A 17341-nucleotide genomic window follows, 5' to 3' on the forward strand; every position below is an offset into this window, starting at 1 on the left:
AAAACAACATACGGAACCGAAACCATAACCACCTCCGGCGTATAGGTTTCAAAACGAGACGCAGCTTTCGCGATGAGTCGTGTGTGCGGCCGCGTTTCTTGTCCTTTGGAAGAAAGACCGGCGATGTGGAACAGAGATCTTGTTGAATGGTGTCTTAAAACTTGGTATCAATATATCTGGCAGAGTGCCATGATTATGAATGAACATGAATCAGAATAAAGCAGGTGCGCAATGTATAGGCCGACAAACATGTACCCCAGTCACCATTCCCAATTGAATTTGAATTGAACATAACGGCACTATAATATGTAGGCCTACTGTATCATTTCGGCCTGAAATAAGCTTATTCTTTCACATGATACGCAAAATGTTAATGAGGTTCAGGTTTATTCCCAGCAAATATGAATATTATATGTTTGTATAAGTAACATGCGGTCAATTTGAAATGCTAGGGCACATCTCTAGAAGTACAAAAACTTGTGTGCCTTTACTATAAATTAATATTACATTCAGTAATATGTAGTAAAAGATCCCGCTTCATTCATTCATCGCAAAGAACAGGGTGTCTCACCCGGTGAAGTGGTCCCACCCCACAACCAACTGGACCCCATGGAAGACCAGCTTAGTAGCTGAATATGGGCTAGCCAGCCATCTTCACAGATGGAAAATGAACAACAACCACAACAACAACAACAACAAGTATCATAGTAAATAGAAATAAAAAACCGAGGTAAGGACAAAGACAGAAACAGACGCATATAGACAATAACAGAAACAAAGACAAGGAAATACGGACACTGACATTGACAGGGACATCAAGTTCGACTTATTATATAGCAACAATCACAGGGACATGGGACCCAACAAATCTGTAAGACAGAGGGATTGTCGAGGGTATATAAAGAATGGAAATAAAAGGAAATGTGCCATTTCACGGAAATCAGAATAGTGTCAGCATATAAATACAATATAGGTGATTATGTGAAAAAGGATTTCACATCACGTTAACAAAGGCAAAAACAAAAACTGATAAAAAGAATCCACTGAGAATCATTCATGATTGATTCCACATTTTTTGTTCTTGTTTGCAAAAGGGAAGGTAAAATATCAGCATGTTACCTTAATCATCTCAACTGAAAAGAATAAAAGATATAAACACATATAAAAAGGAACAAAACAAATAAAACTACTTGAGAATATCCATGTTTTCGGAATATTATGGTTCATTATGTTACATAATAAATCACGAGGCCTATGTTACATATATACTATATTTGTATCATATGACAAAAAAAAAAGCCAACAAAAAGTCGCACCCCTTGATTTTACATGAGGACTAAAAAAAGGTGACACGGGTCAACCAAGTCAAATGTCTGAAAGAGCTATTCTTCTTCAACATGAGATTGTACATAATGTCGCTCTGAAAACGAGTGAAAATGCCCCTAATCGACTGAGGAAAAAAAGAAAGGTCATTTGTACTAATGTGCCCGTAATCTACCTTCGAACTGGCTTATTATGCCAACTCTGGCAAAGTTGGTTACTGTATGCACATACCTTTTATACGTGCACGAAGAAAAAATGTGTTGAGTTGAACGAAAGAAAGCAAAGAAACATAAAAACACACACAAGCGAACAAAAACATGTATGTAGACTCTTCTGTGGGTGTTTTCTAGTTTGGCAGTTTGCAACAAAGGTGACACTGTGCGTGCGGTACGCACACGTCACCACGTCTAACCAAGGAGGTTTTCGAGATGGACTTCTCACTGGCTGTAATTACTCAAACAGTCTTCAGTTTTCTATCGATGTAAAAAAGAATTCCACATGTGCGTTTGTACCTTTGATGATCGACGTTCGATGCCACCGTATTGCTGAACAGTCTAAAAATTAATCATGTTCATTTTGAACTTTAACATAATTATTGTTGGTGATATTTTGCTTGTTTATCTATTAAAAGAAATGAAATCTCAGTTGATAAAGCATATAAAACAAATTTCAGTCCGGTCTAGAAATATGTGCAAAAGTGTAAATCAGAGATGTATTATGTGAATATGTTTAAAACTGTACCCTCATGGAATGCCGGTCTTAATAGATAGGTTTCAATACCATACTGGAAAGAACACACTGTCCCACCGATGAAGTTTGAGAAATGGAGTTCCAACAGGCTCTAAACATTCAAACTGCTGTCAGTTTTCTTTTGACGTACAAAAGAATTCCACAGGTGCATTTGTGACTTTGATGATCGGGGTTCGATGCCGCCGTCTTTCCGAGGACAGAGATGATTCATTTGGAACGCTAACATAATGTAGACTATATACATATTTTTTTTTTTTTGTATCAAAGGAAATTAAATTTCAGCTCATGATAAGGCATATGAAAAACGTGTCCAGGATTCTGTCAAAAAGTGTAAATCTGAGCCGTACGTTGTGAAAATTTGTGAACTGTACCCTTACTGGAAAGTCAATTTTATCATCTTTCCGATCACTTCCGACAAGTGAAACTGATATGGTATAATCTTCAAGGGTAGTTCTTTATTTATTTATATGTAAGATTAGTGTAAAAATATGTAAAGTCGGGTAATTTTGATTCTTATTTCATCATTTTTTGCGGAATTTTTATTTGCGCATCTTGTCACCTGCCTGTGTCTATATACCTTTATGTACCGCTCATGTTTCATAAAAAGGGACAGCAAAAAGTAATTACGATCATAAAGACATAATCTTCCACTTGAGAGTGACGAGTCATGATGCAATACCACATGAATCAATTGTCTTCCTATCTGTGAGGTAGCTTCAGTTTAGCACATACTTCAAATATTTCTTAGTGGCGGCATCAAACATGGTATCAAAGGGAATAAATGTTGCTACTCCATCTCTTGAACCTCCTTGGTCCCACAGAGTGCTCACAGTGTGATCACATAGTCGACTGAGTGAAAGCGCTCGAATTTAACAGTGTGAAGATGATGTCACACTGTGGTGCGGTTTTCACAGTGTTCACATAGTAATGCTTGGTGTCACATAGTGAATTGATGACTCAGATTGTGTTCACACTGTTAAAATGCTCGAATTTAACAGTGTGAAGGGATTTCACACTGTGTTCACACTGTGTTTCTCACACTGTGGGACACTGTGTTCTTTCCAGTAGGTAGATAAGAAAAAAAAGGAAATAAAACATAAACTCTCAAATTAGAAAGTGGCTGGTAATTATGCAATGAGACACGAGTCAATGCGCGACAGACCCAGAGACTCCAACCCAAAACACCTTCTGATCTGGAGATTCTCCCGCCTGAAACCCCTAGCGAACGGGAGACCCCAACTTGATGTGTGCGAAGCGCGAAGTTCCTATAGGTTCTAGATGCTCTCTTGTGCTATCTAAGGCTTATTTTTTCAACATACGATAGAAATAAGTAAGAAATCCCTTCCAACGGGAGATAAAGAGCCAGGGGGGGGGGGGGGAGAGAAATTAAATCTCAAACGGGAGAACGGGAGATTTTGCAAAAATGGGTTTTCGGCGGGAGATCTCCCGTCGAAAATGGGAGAGTTGGAGTCTCTGCAGACCTAGTTTGGAACATACGACTGACGGCATCGAACATGGATTCAAAGGAAATAGGACAGCCGTGACTCCATTCTCTTGAACCTCCTTGGTTTACGAAAGACTAACATAGCCGGTAGGGCACTTTGAAAGTTCCGTTGTTACCAGTTTTATGTATATACTTTCTGCAAAAAAAAAAAAAAAAGAAAGAAGAAGAAGAAGAAGAAGACGAAAGTAAACATTTATTCCAGTTCATTTTTTAAAATAGAAATGTTTGATAAAAATCATTGTGTCATACACAATACTAAATGCCGTGTCACACCATTCCGGGCAAGCTACGCGGACTTGTGGCGAGGAGGTAGTTTCCAGCACGTAGAAGAACAAGAATGTTTGCAATTTTCATTCATGCCTTGTCATACCGTACGGGGGAACTTCTGCGGCTTGATTAGAGGGGAAACAAATTTACTCCCCGGAGCTCTCCGCAGTTGGTCCGCACCTGACATTATCTAGCGCGTAGTTGCCCGGAGTTGCTCACGCAAGTCCGATTTAACCGCAGCCAAGTTTTGAGCATGACCAAAACTTTTTCCGGGTGAGTCGCGGGAATGCCCGTAGAGGTCCACGCAGAACGCCAGTAGGAGACCCTTAGCGGCAGTACTTCCCAGGCAATTCCCACGCAGGTACTTCGCAGTCCCGTATGCAGCCAAGATAATGAAATTCTGTGAGATTTCAGCCATTCCATTAGAGGAATTCCTTCACTGAGTTGTCAGCCCCCACGCGACTGGTACAAAGGTCACACAGTATACTCGCAAGTATAACGCGTCCAGCAAGTAAGACACATGCGCTGACTCGCACAAATCCTTTTCCGCCCTCAGGAATGTCCGGTATGCTAGAAAATCTCTACACGTAACAAGCCCGAGTAGCTTGCCCGGAAAGGTGTGACAGGGCTTAAACACGGTTGCGGGTAAAAAAAAAAAAATATATATATATGCGTGCGCACCTCCGGGCGACTACTTTTGAGATACATGCTAGGTACTGTCATGTGCGGATCATCTACGGGGATCTCCGGGTAGTCAAAATTGTTCTAAACAAGTCGCACGCAAGGCTGGTGTGACACGGCCTTAAAGGTTATTTGATTAGGTATCAGTCTGGAAGGTTATACAAAAGGAATCTTTGCGCATAAGTGAACACGTTTGTTTCTGTCCTCAGACCTCCAAGGCAGAAAATCAAAAAGTTAACAAATTGACATACTGAAATGATTACAAAAGACCAATTTAACGCATTGACAGACATGAGTGAAATAGCAGAAATAAGTTTCCGTTTCCTTATTTCTCTTTATATTCTCAAACAAAAACAAAGTGTGGGAAACTAAAGGGGAACAAATGATTTTTTTTTGTCAACTCAAACTCTAAATGGAATAGGGAGTAATTAGCTGCAAGTGTGATAAAATGCAAAGAATTTTTTCACTTCCTTTTTAATTAAGGAAGTTAAGAATGCATGAGACAAAGTCAGGAAGCAAATATTATTTCAAATTTTCTTAATTTGGAAAAATATTTAATCTTTGTTACCATTGCGTCTTATGTCTTTTGGCTATGGAATCGACAGAAGATTTATCATTTTCCTCCATTATAGACCAGGAGCTGGCTGCTGGTCAATTTACCCCATCAAGCCCAAAAGGTTTGACCCCTCAAAGTTACTGGGGCCACCCCCCTCATTACAAAACTGGGCGTCAGCCTGATACCTGAGGGCGGGGTCGTCCCCCAGGGACCCCCCAAAATGGCCCCCGGCGGGTGTAATTTACCCCATGGAGCCCATGGACCAAACCTGGTCTAAAAGAATGGCCTAGGGGTGTACATAATAAAAATATAAAAACTGACAAAATATCTGGTCGGGAAAGGGGTTGCCAGACCGTCCCCCCCTGGGCCCCCCCCTGGCGGGTGTAATTTACCCCACGCAGCCCATGCACCAAACTTGGTCCAATGAAAGTACTATGGGTGTACATAATGAAAATATAAAAACTGACACGATATCTGGTTGGGAAAGGGGTTGCCAGATCCCCTCACCCCCCCCCCCCCCCCACCGCCCATTACGCCCCTTCGTGGGTTTAATTTAGCCAACAGCACCCATGGATCAAATTTGGCTGGGGGAAAGTAGGCCCCACTATGGGTGTGCAAAAAATAAAGATAAAAGCTGACAAAATATCTCACTTACAAAGAGTAATCAAACATATCCCCTACCTTTGCTACCCCCCCCCCATTTTTTAGTGTGAAGGGCCTATACGGTTTGGAGAGGTATGAATGAGCGTGTTATAAAAAGTAATAAATGGAACTTCTTGAATTAAGATGAAGTTATGACAACAGAAGCATTATGTGTGTACATATATCCACATGCCCCATCCCACTCCCTCCCCCAAAAGAAAGGAGTTATCAATATCTACACTAGAAACATACTCAGACAGTGCAGACCTTTGCCAAGCAGCTCATTTCCACCCATCCACACATGCTAAAAAACTGCCAAATTTCCCATATAAAAGCCTTTTGCTTTTAAATGCCATCAACTTCCAGCTGTGTGGTAGTGCATTATACCTTGAGCACATGCCTTTACCTTTAGTGCGCATGTATGCAAACCTCAAATTCATGCAGCTTGAACTCCCAATTCCATTGATCTCATCTGCCATAAGATAAAAATCATCAAAATTTCATAAAGATTCCCGGATCACTACCAAAATTTATATTTATCATCTGTTTTTAAAATGTAATTGTGTTATTATCATCTTTTCATACAAGTTTCATCCAAATGTGTTCTCAACCTTTCAAGTTGTTTTGCATACAAACAATAATGCAGACAATACTATATATAAGTAACATAAAACCTCAAGTGGCAGAAATAATTACAACTGTATCCAACATCCTACAGTTCAACTGTGTTACCATGCATGTGGAGCAAGCTCATGTACAACAGTACAAGAAACTGTATACCTGTGATACAAAGTTGTACATGCAGTGGGTGCATAGGCCATAGTGTGGTTAATTGCATGCAAATATTTGTATGTTGTATACATTTTACTTGTTGCATGCAATTATACATTTCGAAGATCGGCAACACGTGTATCATCAGTCTGCAAACAATAAAAAGGCGGTGTTTTCCTGACCTTGGTAAGTGAACTGGGCTTTCCTATTGTAGGTACTATACTGGTAGGCCCCTATGACAGTAGTACATGTATTTCATCACTGGATGACAATTGGTGTCAGTAACAGAGCAAACAAAGAAAGGTCAAGAGTCTAGATCTTCTATTGGACTAGATCTAAGTCTCAAATATGCTATGATATGGCTAGATATCTAACGTTAGACCTATATTTCCTATACATGCTATAGCTTGTAGAGTACCTAGTACTATTTGGCGAAACCAAATGAACTGGAACAGGGGATGGATTATCAGTGAGATGTAGTGTATCATGAGTCATAACTGAGAAACCAATAAATAGAACATCAATGTTCTCAGCCTATATAGGTTTAAGTGTCAAAGGTGTGCATTGCTTTAAATTTGCATAGAACACTTAAACCCTGAATTTGTTCAAGTCACTGCACTTCCTATCATTCATAGCTAGAGTCAAAAAGACAGAATTATACTACATTTCAATTTCTCTATCTAATAGACAACTTTGACTTTAGGATTAGAAATAGCCCTATTAATTGCTATATTGAAGATGCAGATGTTCCAGTGAATGAATTCTTGCATTCCCTGTGTTGTAGCCTCTCCCAGGAGAGGCTGCAGTGCCAGTGTGGTGCATGTAGTAGTCTTTGTGCAGACTCATTGACAACCAACAAAGGTTTGTACCTGTAAACTATGAGAGCTGCACAAGGTATAGAAAACAAACAACTGAAGTGAAAACAAGCTTATGTGTACTTTTGCCTCATACATCAGTGTAAACAAACTCAGAGTTGAGCATAAATACCGTAGCAATGCACAATTATAGCTTTGGCTCTAACAGAGGTGTAAGTGAATGACCTTTGGTACAGATTCCTATATTTTTGCAGGTATTTAAAATATTATCTTACTACCAATGGTTTTTGATTTGCAATTTAAGCAATTTGAGGCTTCATTTGGGCACAGCTCTTCAATCTTAAGGCTCTCTGTCCATGTTTCTGGCATGGTAGACATGCTGCATGTACTGTAGCTTGTTAAGACATTGGTATCACAATATTTGCAACTTTAATCAGGCTGTTTGTTATTTCTTTTGCTATATTTAAAGAGAGTTTCAGATTATTGGCCTAATCTTCATACCCAATTCTGCAAGTATTCATTCACTGGAACATCTGCATCTTCAACACTTATGATACATATAGCTATTAATAAGGCTATTTCTAATCCTAAAGTCAAAGTTGTCTATTAGATAGAGAAATTGAAATGTAGTATAATTCTGCCTTTTTGACTCTAGCTGTGAATGATAGGAAGTGCAGTGACTTGAACAAATTCAGGGTTTAAGTGTTCTATGCAAATTTAAAGCAATGCACACCTTTGACACTTTGACACTATTTATTGGTTTCTCAGTTATGACTCATGATACACTACATCTCACTGATAATCCATCCCCTGTTCCAGTTCATTTGGTTTCGCCAAATAGTACTAGGTACTCTACAAGCTATAGCATGTATAGGAAATGTAGGTCTAACGTTAGATATCTAGCCATATCATAGCATATTTGAGACTTAGATCTAGTCCAAGATCTAGACTCTTGACCTTTCTTTGTTTGCACTGTTACTGACACCAATTGTCATCCAGTGATGAAATACATGTACTACTGTCATAGGGGCCTACCAGTATAGTACCATGGAGCTACAAAATTGTTTGTAGCTCCATGATAGTACCTACAATAGGAAAGCCCCAGTTCACTTACCAAGGTCAGGAAAACACCGCCTTTTTATTGTTTGCAGACTGATGATACACGTGTTGCCGATCTTCGAAATGTATAATTGCATGCAACAAGTAAAATGTATACAACATACAAATATATGCATGCAATTAACCACACTATGGCCTATGCACCCACTGCATGTACAATTTTGTATCACAGGTATACAGTTCTTGTACTGTTGTACATCTGAGCTTGCTCCACATGCATGGTAACACAGTTGAACTGTAGGATGTTGGATACAGTTGTAATTATTTCTGCCACTTGAGGTTTTATGTTACTTATATATAGTATTGTCTGCATTATTGTTTGTATGCAAAACAACTTGAAAGGTTGAGAACACATTTGGATGAAACTTGTATGAAAAGATGATAATAACACAATTACATTTTAAAAACAGATGATAAATATAAATTTTGGTAGTGATCCGGGAATCTTTATGAAATTTTGATGATTTTTATCTTATGGCAGATGAGATCAATGGAATTGGGAGTTCAAGCTGCATGAATTTGAGGTTTGCATACATGCGCACTAAAGGTAAAGGCATGTGCTCAAGGTATAATGCACTACCACACAGCTGGAAGTTGATGGCATTTAAAAGCAAAAGGCTTTTATATGGGAAATTTGGCAGTTTTTAGCATGTGTGGATGGGTGGAAATGAGCTGCTTGGCAAAGGTCTGCACTGTCTGAGTATGTTTCTAGTGTAGATATTGATCCATTTATTACTTTTTATGACACGCTCATTCATACCTCTCCAAACCGTATAGGCCCTTCACACTAAAAAATGGGGGGGGGGGGGTAGCAAAGGTAGGGGATATGTTTGATTACTCTTTGTAAGTGAGATATTTTGTCAGCTTTTATCTTTATTTTTTGCACACCCATAGTGGGGCCTACTTTCCCCCAGCCAAATTTGATCCATGGGTGCTGTTGGCTAAATTAAACCCACGAAGGGGCGTAATGGGCGGTGGGGGGGGGGGGGATCTGGCAACCCCTTTCCCAACCAGATATCGTGTCAGTTTTTATATTTTCATTATGTACACCCATAGTACTTTCATTAGACCAAGTTTGGTGCATGGGCTGCGTGGGGTAAATTACACCCGCCAGGGGGGGCCCAGGGGGGGACGGTCTGGCAACCCCTTTCCCGACCAGATATTTTGTCAGTTTTTATATTTTTATTATGTACACCCCTAGGCCATTCTTTTAGACCAGGTTTGGTCCATGGGCTCCATGGGGTAAATTACACCCGCCGGGGGCCATTTTGGGGGGGTCCCTGGGGGACGACCCCGCCCTCAGGTATCAGGCTGACGCCCAGTTTTGTAATGAGGGGGGTGGCCCCAGTAACTTTGAGGGGTCAAACCTTTTGGGCTTGATGGGGTAAATTGACCAGCAGCCAGCTCCTGGTCTATTACCTTTTTCCCCCCTTTTTTTTTTTGTCTTTGGAGGGTTACAGAGACAGTGTTGAGTTCATAGGTTGATTTGCAAGTTGATTTGCATTTCTCGTTGTTTTGAATTTGTCTTTTGTTCTCATTGTTACAATGGAAGAGCACATATACGCTTGAATAACAACTTGTTCATTTTTGCAATTTTTACTTTTGTGCCTTGGAAAAGAAAAACGAAAGTGTTCACTCATCCGTAAAGCTTCCCATTTTATAGACCTACTAGGTTGATAGCCAATTAGATTACCTTTAACATGGTACATAAAACATTACTATCAACCAAACAATCTATGAGAAAGATGAAATTGAAAGTGTTCACTTTTTTCTTTTTCTTTTTTTTTGCTGAGTGTAGATTGCAATCAACCAACCTGATGAGTCTAGACTTTCCTGTTGACGCGCCAGTCATGCTGCTAGCAGTTTGCTGTACAGAAAGAGCCTCTCCGAGTCCGGGTCATCGAACTTCCAAAGCTCCTCCGTCAAGTACGTTCTGTATCATAACATGTGGGATTATATGGACACACACAGAGTCATGGACATACATACATACACACACACACACAAATAAATAGAAAAAAATGCTATCACCTTTTTACGTCTCTTTTCCATATCTATAGTCTGACTCTAACTTTAAAATAGAGTGACATTACGCGACATCAATAATCTTATTCTAATATTTGACCTTCATTTATCATGATACGTATCGTTATGACTTGTAGAATCAAATCCGATATAAGGACGTTCATTCAAACATGGCAAAAAGAGGTAGATTTCAGGTAACGATATCACAGCATAATGGAGATTTTCGTAGAGTATCTTGTGTAACGCAAACAAGCGCCATAAATAAGCCTTGCCATCGAAGAGGTTTTCCTCAGCAAAGAATTTGGAAGCAGTGCGTTTTGGTAGCAAAGAGGAATTGTCGAAGCTACGGCGGATTTATAAGCACTGGCATTGACACGAATGATCCATCACCTGAAGTTACAAAATGGCATATTCTTTACACCCTGTTGATGTAGAACGCGTTCCTGATCAAGGTGCCCATGCAAGCAGGACTACCCTCAGACGTGTTGTATGTTATAAAATATATGAGGCTCGACAAAACTCGCTATTGCATTCCGGAACTTTGAAATTTGTTTCTCTAAAAGTTTCATCCACACTGTGAATCAAACCGGCAAAATGGCATTCACCACACAATCCACCATACTGTGTTAGTCACCATAAAGTCATCGGGTGTATCAATATATATATATATATATATATATACCGTATAGGTCATTTATTTGTATTGTATGAAGGCACGGCTACCGAATAGATAAAACTGTTATTAAGATATGAAATTACCTTGTCATAACAAAATTCATGACATTGGGTATAACATAACATTTTTAGACAGTAGTTCAAAGAAATCCCATCATAAAAACTTCGAATCTGTACTCCAGGAATACCACAGGAATGCCACAGAAATTCTACATGAAGTATCACATGCTGTACACCAAGGCATAGGACAGTTTAAGTACTGCTTAAATCAATTGTCATAATTTACTGCATAACTCACCTATTAATCAGATTCTGGAATATGCGTTTTGTTGTTGTTGTTTTTTAATTCCAGTTGGTACTCTTGTGTGGTATTGCTGTGTGGTATTGTCCTGTGATAGTCACGTGGCATAGCATGTCAAAAAAAAAACCAAACAAACAAACACACACACAAGAATATCCTGTGGTATTTTTCTGTAGTGGTCCCTACTTTTCATTGTATTTTGTGGGGTTTTGCCTGGTGGTATCGCTATGTGGTACTGCTGGGCGATATACTGGTTTTGATGTAAAAATACGGTACTCCTGTGTGGTATTGTCTCTGTGATATATGTCCCAAAATACCACATGAGTATCCTGTGTCCCATGTAAATTGTAAATGAATGTTTTTCCCCAGCCATACAATTATCATAATTATTTCTTCTTTTTTATGACGTACAGGCCCTCCCCATTCACTTTTGGGTCGGTCTACCGTGACAAATCAGCAACACTATACATTTCAACATGCTGCAACATGTGAAAAGTTCTGGGTTATTTTGTGGTAAGCTGTGGTGACGAGTCACTGTATGACTTTTTTGGTGAGAAACCACGTGATCTAGAATTTTACACTATTACAATTCGGCGGACACAATATTCCTACATACTGCAATATGTGACACAAATGTGTGTGTGTTTTTTTTTTTGTGTGGCAAGCTGTGGTAGCAGTGAAAACTATGCAACTTTCGATGAGGAACAACATAGACTAGAATTCCACACTGTGGCAACTCTGTGGAAACAGAAATTTCACACATTAAAGTTTGTGACATACTGTGATCATTATGGTAAGCTGTGGTAACTGTAATTTCTATGAGATTAGCATGTGGTGAACGTGCACTTTACGTGAACGCAATCTTCCCCACAGACTGAAATGTGTAGCACACTGTGACTATCATGTGGTAGCTGTGATATCTGTATACTACTATGTGAAAAGTAGGAGATGAACCACTCATGACGACTCTATGAACACACCATGCCCACATACTACAGCATGGGACACACTGTGACCATTTTGTGGCAACCTGTGGTAACTGTGTATGACTATGTGAGTTGTATGTGGTGAACCACATAGTTTGTAATTTGACATTGTGGAAAACACTGTGAACATAGTATTTTCACACATTTTACACATAGTTAACTATGTGAACACAGTGTGGTAAAACTGTGTTTGTTCCATAAGGGGGGTTCACATTTTGAAAATGCAAGTTAAAATTTTCTACTGTATAAACTTGTCAGGATGAAGCTGACACCATGACACCCACACTCCAACATTGCTACAAGTTCGCTATGTTTTTATGGTAATAGTTTGCAAGAATGCGTAGAAGGTAAACGTGTGATACTCATGTGAGCACTAGACCCAGGGTCTCTGATAATAAATATAGGTGCAGTGAAGTGCGAATGTGATCTCCCCATTTTCTCCGTTTGCTAAACAAAGTTTCAGGCACACTTGCACTTAAAATGCATTACCTTCACTTGTTAAATCCTAATATCCAGATATTTCTGTATGGCAACAAATAAAACCAGTTCAAATACGAACTTTTTTTTCACTGTTTTCCAAAACTCTACCCTCTTGATTTTTAAACGTGGGGCAACGGACGCACCATTACATTGGCGTTTCACTACACAAACAACATAAGAAAGGAGTGGAACAGGTAAGCAGATTGTTTAAACTCCCTATGAAACCTTTCCTGTAGTGTTTCTTTGCGAAAATTTGAGGGTTATACTGCGGTCAGAACTCACTCGTTGCTTGTGACGTTGGCTATTTGTACCGTCATGGCTCGATAGCTCCCCTTGAGTATGTCGCTGTACCATATTTCATCGTAGGCAGCGCGCTGATTTTCGACGGGATTTCCTTTTTCGTCGACGATCAAGGTTTTCACACCGATCTGCTCTTGTTTGATCACCTTCCCGTTCCGGATGGTTTTCCGAATCAGCCGTACCTGTTTTTTCTTCAGCATCGTCGACGAGTGTGCCTTTCGGGCAGGATCCACCTTCCGAGGCTTGGCTTTCGCAGCCACTTTCGGCGGCTCAACTGCTGCAACTTTTCGTTGTGGGACTAAAAGGTTATTGTCATCGCCGCGCTCCAAACTTACTTTCGCTCGAGGTTCTTCGTCGGCTATGACATTAGGATCTTCCCTCCCGTCTGCAACGGATTCCCGCCTCGCAACCGTATCCTTCCCTTCGACGTCTTCCTGCCCGCGTACCTTGGATTCCCGTTCTCCGTCATGGGAACGTAGCACTGGCTCGAGAGGTGATCCTGCTGCGTCACCAGCTCCGCCTAGCACGTGCGTGTGAGAGTATGGGTCGTCTTGCTTCAATCCTCTAGACAATTCTTGGGCTTCTTCGTGCTGCTTGCCCTGAGACGTTCCTCCGACTTCTCTATCACGTCTCAAGAACCTGCGAGGTAGACAATGCAAAATGTCCCGTTACAAGTTACAACGACATTGGTAATGAGGCTAACCAAAACAAGAGACATAATTATTGACACCACAACTGATTATCATAGGTATAACTTCCTTTTTCAGTAATTTCTGGCGGCATTAATAGTCATCACTGAAGTTGGCTCTTTATACACATTTAAAATGATTTACACACTTTCCATGGGATTTGGAAGGGATGACAGTATTTGCAACAATTACAGATACACCCCCTACTGATTCAAAAGTTGGAAAAGGCAATGCAGCCCTTAAAAACAACAAGGCCTGTGGCTTAGGCAGAATGTCTGCAAAAACGCTAAACACTCCTGGAGAACCAATGAGAAAAACAACTCCTGAAGTTCATGAATATAGTGTGGCCAGAAAGAAATACTGTTGATGAGGACTGGAGAAAAGGTTTTATCACCCCAGTGTGCAAGGCGGAAGACAACCGTGATCTTGTCAACTACACAGCCATCACCCTTCTCTCTTTTCCTGGGAATGTTTTCTGCAGAACATTAATTTGGAAATAAGGTAGGCCTAATGGAAACCATGGACTACTATCTGACCAAGCCGTGTGGATTCCGTGGCCTAAGAGGCACCAAAGATGCTGAGTTTTTTCGTTCGCCAGATCGTCCAGGAGGCTAACAAAAGGCGCATTTTTGTACTTGGCTGCATTTGGCTCCATGTGACTATGAGCCCTCTGGAAAGCCTTTCGGTAAGGCCCCGTCACACTACAGCGAATGCCCAACGAATGCCCAACGTATGTCTAATAAATTTGAAAATTTGAAGATATGTTAACATCCATTGGTAATACTAGAATAGTTCGTAACATGCTTGGCGTTCTTTGTATTCATTAGCTATTCGTCGGGATTCGCAGAGATACGCTGGAACCGATTTTATTTTTTAAACATGTCCAAAATCTCCAGCGTATCTCTGCGAATCCCTATGAATAGCTAATGAATTCAAAGAACGTCACACATGCAAACTGTCTTCACATTTTCGAATTCATTGGGCTTTCGCTTGGCATTCGTTGGGCATTCGCTGTAGTGTGACGGGGCCTTTACATTGGAACGGATCAAGCATTAGTTGACCTGATTGGGGCTATGTATAAACAAACATAGTGTGCTGTGGTGATAAATGGAAAAAATCTCCAACCGGTTCCGAGTAGTAACTGGAGTTAAAGAAGGATGCCTGCTCTCAATGGTATCTACATGGGTTTCACATTTTCGAATTCATTGGGCTTTCGCTTGGCATTCGTTGGGCATTCGCTGTAGTGTGACGGGGCCTTTACACTGGAACGGATCAAGTATTAGTTGACCTGATTGGGGCTATGTATAAACAAACATAGTGTGCTGTGGTGATAAATGGAAAAAATCTCCAACCGGTTCCGAGTAGTAACTGGAGTTATAGAAGGATGCCTACTCTCAATGGTATCTACATGGGTTAGTTGCTCATCATCAAAACGCGCTGCACAGATGACACCACCCTCATTGATATTAATTTTCTTTGACAAGCTACAGATCTCTACCAATGAACCGGAGAAGACATGGAGCAAATGGAGAATGACAATTAACCCAATAATATACAAAACGATGACTGAGCACAGTCGAAACATCACAATTAATAATTCTCAAAGTACAAGACTTCTTCTACCGAGGAGGCAATGCACCATCTGTTAAGGCTGCCATTAAAAGGTACACAAAACTTGCAGCTTGGGCATTTGACAGGCTTAAGAATACTGTATGGACCAATCGTGGCATCTTAAGGTCACTCAAAGTGAGAATATCCAGAGCCCTCATCTTTCCCTTATTTGCTATCTATGAGGCAGAGTGATGCACCTTACGACAAGCCGACGCACGTCAACGCGATGTATTTTGAACTCTAGACACAGTGTAGTGTTACAAAAATGAAGCGTGAGCTGGGCTGGGAGCTGCTGAAACATCGACGCAGAGTAGGCCGCATTACCACATTCTGCGAAGCGCTTGCGGGTCGCCTATCCATAGGCGCCGGAAGTGGGGGGGGGGGGGGGGGGGGCAGGGGGGGGGGGCGGCCGCCCCCCCCCCCCCCCATCCAAAAAGTGGGGGGGGGGGCAAAACGCATTTTTGCCCCCCCCCCCCCCAAAAAAAAGCCCCCCCCCAAAAAAAAAAAAAAAAAAAAACAAGAAGAAGAGAAAATGATGATAATAATAATAAAAACTAGAGATTGTAATTTGTCATCACTGACAAATTAAGGTGATCCGATTTTTTTTTATCAATGATTCGAGTCCTGATCGCAATAGGCATGACCATACAAGTTTCATCTGTGTTTAGAGACATTGGCCGTGTGATGTTTGCATTCTCATTTAGAAAAGGGAGTCATATCTGCCATCTTTGGTACCAAATTCTGTATACACTGAATAACGAAGATACAGCAATGAATACATATGACCTTTGACCCACCTTTGCACTCCCAAGATTACATCTGATGAAATAGTGGTTATTTTGTGAAATGATTCTCGCGACATCGTCTATACGTGTGAAAAATATGGGAAAGATAGGACAGGTATTCACTAAGATACAAGATGAAACATTTATGACCTTTGACCCTAATTTACATACCCAAGATGTTGTCCGATCTAGTAGTTGTTATTTTATGAAATAATGTACGAGACATGAACTAAACATGTGCAAAATATGGGGGTGATAGGGCGTGTTTTTCTTGAGTTATTGCAAAGAAAGTTGCAGAAAGAAAGAAATATCTCAATACATAGAAGATAAGCTTTAATTTCAACCAATTTTTTATCGTAATTCCGACATCGTATGAAAAAACGAATTAAATAAAACGATAGCGCAAAGTCTCAGCTACAATATATTAAAATCTGGGAGAAATTCACCGAAGGGTAAGTGAGCTAGTGCTCGATAGAGACAATCATGTCAATTTTCACATTAAAGAAAATTCCCTCCCATAGAGATAACACGTCATAACGAAGATACAGAAAGAAGTACATATGACCTTTGACCTCAATTTGCACAGACAAGATGGCATCTGAGTAAATAGTGATTATTTTGTGAAATGATCCTTGTAACATGGTCTTTGCGTGTGCAAAATATGGGAAAGATAAGACATGTATTCACTAAGATACAGGGTGAAACACCTATGACCTTTGACCCTAATTTACATACCCAAGATGGTGTCCGATCAAGTAGCTGTTATTTTATGAAATAATTCACGTGACATGAACTAAACATGAGCAAAATATAGAAGTGATAGAGGCCGTTTTTCTTGAGTTATTGCAAAGAAAGTTGCAGAAAGAAAGAAATATCTCAATACATCGAAGATAAGCCTGAATTTCAACCCAATTTTTTGACGTGATTTTGACATCGTATGAAAAAACAAAGGGCACACTTACGGTAGCGTAAAGTCTCAGCTACAACATATTAAAATCTGGGAGAAATTTACCGAAGCTTAAGTGAGCTAGTGCTCGATAAAGATAGTCATGTCAATTTTC

The 17341-nt window shown here is 40.2% G+C and overlaps 1 protein-coding gene across 1 annotated transcript in view; it reads right to left on the reverse strand.

Moving 5' to 3' along the window:
• Nucleotides 1-10280, reverse strand: part of LOC139716508 (alpha-N-acetylneuraminate alpha-2,8-sialyltransferase ST8SIA3-like) — a 32808-nt gene extending 22528 nt beyond the window's left edge. The window contains exon 1 of the mRNA XM_071628049.1: nucleotides 10243-10280. Within this exon, the coding sequence (XP_071484150.1) occupies nucleotides 10243-10280 (38 nt within the window). The remainder of the gene's footprint in view (nucleotides 1-10242) is intronic.
• Nucleotides 10281-17341: the final 7061 nt, after the last annotated feature.

This window comes from Diadema antillarum, unplaced genomic scaffold (genome assembly GCF_040938485.1).
Source record: "Diadema antillarum isolate AM-2024a unplaced genomic scaffold, OU_Dant_1.0 scf00000066, whole genome shotgun sequence".
Classification (NCBI taxonomy): domain Eukaryota; kingdom Metazoa; phylum Echinodermata; class Echinoidea; order Diadematoida; family Diadematidae; genus Diadema; species Diadema antillarum.